This window comes from Gymnoscopelus braueri, assembly GCF_963280865.1.
Source record: "Gymnoscopelus braueri genome assembly, chromosome: 1".
NCBI classification, from domain to species: Eukaryota; Metazoa; Chordata; class Actinopteri; order Myctophiformes; family Myctophidae; genus Gymnoscopelus; species Gymnoscopelus braueri.
Genome location: NC_137603.1, coordinates 15,265,449 through 15,270,448, shown reverse-complemented (window position 1 = coordinate 15,270,448; position 5,000 = coordinate 15,265,449). Strand labels below are relative to the sequence as shown.

Here is a 5,000-nt window from a genome sequence, read left to right as displayed (position 1 = left end):
ATATCAAAACATAAAGATATTAATGGGATAATGGTCTATTTATAGGGTTCCACAGTGTATACTATGTTTATGTGCAATATATGGCTGAAGCTGTGAAAAGATAATGACATGTATCGATGCCTGTATGGTCCTTTAAAGCTTTGAGAGGAACAGTGAACATGTTCACATAATATTGTTGTGCCTCTGTAGAAGTTCCCCAGCCACAGCAATCCAAATCCCATCTGATACTGCCGCCTGCCAAGGTGACTGGTGTCAGCCTCTCTGAAGCATTGAATCCAACACCACCCCCCACAGAGACAACTGACAAGTACAGTGTACACACACACACACACACACACACACACACACACACACACACACACACACACGCACGCACGCACGCACGCACGCACGCACACGCACACACACACACACACACACACACACACACACACACACACACACACACACACACACACACATCAGACCTAGGAGTATGGACCAGTGGTGGTCCTATATTGTTACTGTCCTGGGGCACAATCCAGCTCCATCAATGATGCACAATCTATCTGTGGGACAGATCCCCTTCTGTCAACAGCGACCTGTTCTGTGTGTTCTACAAACACACAAACACACTCGAGCGCACGCACACACACGCACGCGCGCACACACACGCACACACTCACACACACACACACACACACACACACACACACACACACACACACACACACACACACACACACACACACACACACACACACACGCATACATACTGTCCACTCATTCCCTCTGTACATGTAGAGTTGGGAAGATTACTTTCAAAATGTAGTACATTAGTAAGGAATGTACTGTAATATGACTACTATCAGTAACCTTTGGATTACATGAAAGCTAAATTGGCCGGATCCTGAGTCTATGGACCCCTGGGACCGCCTCAGGGCCCCCTGATACCCCCCCCCCCCCCCCCCTTCCTAACACACACGGTCGGTCCGTAGTTTTTTTCTGCCGCCTGTATGAAATGAAATTTATGGTGCTCTCTTGCATACAGAGACTCTCACATTGTGGTGTGACCACCACCCTCATATACTGATAGATGTCACAGGAATAAGATACGTTGCACGTTCTAGTTATTGTTTTACCCTGCACCTGAACCCATTTGGGTTGGATGTGACCACCAGTTCACCTTTTGTCCAACTATGTCTGTACCAATGAAGATTGATTACTAATTGCTCTGTGCTTGTCTCCAGTGGCCAAGCAAAGAGGAACCTTATTATGTTAATGTTCGTTGCCTCAAGGAAAAGCTGCAAGAAGTACAGATGATTATGTGCTGCTTATTTATACAACAAGCTCTGTGAAATCGACGTTGCCTCGGATCTTCAAATTTACATATTTCAACAGACCCTCTTTAGAATTCAAATAAGCAAGAAACACTGACACTTTCTGCACACATAAACACACACTTCCCATTCTCTCATGATGCACTCATGATGAAGAAGTTGTGTCACTCCACAAAAACTATACAATAAAAAGTATAAAAGATAATGTCAAAATGTAAATGCTCTGATATCTAAAACTGTATTCTGGGGAATACCTGGATAATGAAATGATAAAAACATTCCATTACAAAGAAACTACAAGACATTTAATCCACCGGGTCTCATTATGACCAACTTATATATCTCTGCTGTCCAGCCCGAACCTGCTAACTCCAAAATGCTCATTGCTCAGGAAACGAAAAAACAAAATATACGTTTTTCAGGAAATGAAGAAAACCTTATATTTTTAAAACAAAGCAATACTGCCTCATCAAAGTTGGTATAGTGACTTTATATATCGTCAGATACTTGCATGTGTCATTATATTATCACCACTTTACCCAAATCCAGCGCAAGTGGAGATAGTTGTTTCAGACGAGCAGAAATCAAGCTGAAATGGAGTTAGGTGTCCAAACAACAATAGCTCCACTTGCTGCTGAGGGAGAGGTTTCAAAAGGGTACAAATTTCTAAAAGCTAACAATGGATCTCCAAGCTCACAATGCATCACAACAACGTGTGAATTAATGCCCTGATGCTTCATGACACTTATATAGGCCAACAATATATAAACAGATATAAACAGGACTTTAAATATTACAATAACTTTTGCAAAGAGGGATTCACAGAATTGGAGTTTCAGTAGAACTAGCGCGAGTCGCGACAGAAATGCTATCAACTCCTTTCTTCTTGTCACATTGCTCTCTTCATTAAACACTTCATAGATTTTAGAAATATAATTACTTGTTTTCATAACATTAGCGTCAGTGCTAAGTTTGATAAACAGGTACACTGCATAGTTTTAACAGACTACGCAGAGTTTGTTTACGTGATACTCCTCCTCGTTCACTGCGCAGTGCGCTCTGTTCTGTGTTGTGAAAAGGCTGCAGCAGAGTAGAGAGGGGGAGTTGTTTGTTTTTGACGGACAGTTTGAGGATCCAATGGAGTTGGGAGGTTTCGTCAGAGGCGCTTTTTAATACTTTTCATTGCTTCAAATGTTTAGATTTTTTACACAGACTTAAAGGGTGTTCAATAGCGTTGATTTATGAAAAAAAAAAAAAAGCTGAAAATGGAGTTAGCTGGTTCGTCCCGGACACCGACGATATCTAAAGGTTAAGAATTTCATTTTGCTTCATGTCTCATATAAAACATTCTTTGAACATGGTCAGCAACAGGAAATTGTCGTTTTGTTATTTTTTCCTTGGCACCAATTGGATTTCGTAGGATTTAATTTATCTATGATAAATGACATATTTATGAGAATAGAACATGGGAAATAGTTTTTTGTTACAATGTGTGTGGGGTCATGTATTATTATAATGAATATAATGAGATTTTGGTCCAACGTATGAACATAGTGTGTGATCATGGATGGCGGTGGAATGGCTGAGTGGGAATGTAGACGTGTATCTGTGTCTCTTCTTAATGTACTGTAGGTTCATTTCATCCATCGCACCACCAGAAGGCTCCCCTAGGGTAGAGGAACTTCACTTGAGCAAAGGTTGTACTGGCCACACCCGTGCAGGACAGGTGAGAAGATTGTGCAACTGTGCATGCATTTGTGTGTGTGTTTGTGTTGTGTGTCAGCCATGTAAGCTTCTTGAGGCTTTGTCCCTATAGGAGTTGTGCTACCTGTGTATGCAACGGGCCCAGAGGAATGTTCCACTCTACCTGAGAGAGGAGAGACTAGCACAGGAGAAAGCTCAGGAAATCATCTTACTCCTCAAAGAGCAGCAGAGAGACCAGCTGTACCTGCACAAAGAGCAGGTGTGTGAGCATATATGCATACATCATTGTGCTGGAGAATGTACCTGTATATGGCAATGTCCATATTGGCATTGTCCATATTTATATTATATTATATTATATTATATTATATTATATCATATTATCAATAATTTCCAATGTGTTTGCCTATCTGTGGCAGGCCAACAAGACTGAGAAACGTGAGCATGCCAAACATGTGGCCGCATTCAATCTGCAAGTGTCAGAGGCTCTGAAGGAAGAGAAAGCTATCTGTCCTCAGTACCATGTGAGTATAGTATAACCAGTGGAACTGCGACACGTCGTGACCTTGTAGATCCGCCATTTTATGAGCGCGACACCTGCGTGCAACTAAGTTGAACTCAGGGTTAATAACAGCTTTACCAGCTCAGTGGCCTTGTGGTTAGAATGTCCGTCCTGAAACTGGGAGGCTGTGGTTCAATCCCTGGCCGAGTCATACTGAAGACTGTATACATGGTACTCAATTCCTGCCTGTATGGCACTCAGCATCGAGGGTTGGATGAGAGGCAAGTCCCTGCGGCGTACTAGCACCATGTCCAGGGGGTGGAATTGTACATCAAGTTGCCTCATGCTAAGGTAACAGGATATAGGCTCCTGAGCTATGGGCCACATGGCTCAGGAACCGGTAGTTCCCAATGCTACTTTATTTACTCACTTTTACAACCGCTTTGCATTTGTGCTTCACGTGTCTCAATGTCTTATTTCAGCCGTTCTCCTCAATTGCGGTGGGACTAATGTCACTTTGGGGCCTTCATGTTTAGAGTTCATTCATCTTCCCTGAACGGCCCCTCACCCCACCCAGAGAGATTAAGCAGCGTTGCTACTTTGATGAGCTGCAGGCTCAGATGGTGCAGAGAAGCCAGCACAAGACCCAGTCCCATCAGGGACGCCTTCTCCTGGAGCATCTAGAACAAGCCCAGTTAGCCCATGAGTAAGTCTGGAACAGTTCTACTGCTCAGTCATTCCAAGTCATCAGCTGACATGTACTATAGTGTACTATATCTCTCTGCTGTCGGGCAGAAACCTAGCCTGGTAAACCCTCCCTCCGGAAATCTCATTTCTATTTGATTCCAGGAGTGAGTCTGGCCTGATAGCCCTTTGTGGGGGTTTCTAGTGGAATTACCAGCTAACCGAGCCTATCAGCGTCGTCGCTCATTGTTCTGTGATTGACAGCTTACGTTGGCCAATCAGGTGGCGAGTTCGAGTGAGCCCAAAACACGAACGGCAGCCATCTTTTTCTTGTCCGCTATAATCTCCGCTATTTTTTGACTTCAAAAAGCTCTCTAACTTCTATTTTGAGGCACGGAATTTACTTATAATATATCGTTTGGATAGAATTTAGTTGTTTAACTTCATATGTGTGGTCAATTAATCATGACAAAGCCTATTTAAAAATAAAAATTTAGAGAACCGGTAGGGGTGGGCAGTGACACCCATGTATCCGAATAAGGCAACCCATTTTGGCCATGGCTGTCTCAAAAGTCCCGTTGCGTCACATTAGACTGGTGAACTGCTGATTGGCTGAAGGGGAAAAAATATCATTGGCTGAAGGGGTTGTCAGTCAACGGTATTACTTCCGCCCAACTCAGCCTGCAGCCAATATTGCAGAATGGGCGATCAGCCCAGACTCACTCCTGGAATCAAATAGAAATGAGATTTCCGGAGGGAGGGTTTACCAGGCTAGCAGAAACCAGCCAACT

At 43.3% G+C, this 5,000-nt stretch overlaps 1 protein-coding gene across 1 annotated transcript in view; it reads left to right on the top strand.

Moving 5' to 3' along the window:
* Nucleotides 1–5,000, top strand: part of LOC308087686 (coiled-coil domain-containing protein 81-like) — a gene marked incomplete at its 3' end in the record, with an annotated part of 11,646 nt that overhangs the window by 2,892 nt on the left and 3,754 nt on the right. The window contains exons 6-10 of the mRNA XM_080431753.1: nucleotides 190–307; nucleotides 2,952–3,045; nucleotides 3,136–3,282; nucleotides 3,443–3,547; nucleotides 4,062–4,231. Coding sequence (XP_080287879.1) covers nucleotides 190–307; nucleotides 2,952–3,045; nucleotides 3,136–3,282; nucleotides 3,443–3,547; nucleotides 4,062–4,231 — 634 coding nt within the window. The remainder of the gene's footprint in view (nucleotides 1–189; nucleotides 308–2,951; nucleotides 3,046–3,135; nucleotides 3,283–3,442; nucleotides 3,548–4,061; nucleotides 4,232–5,000) is intronic.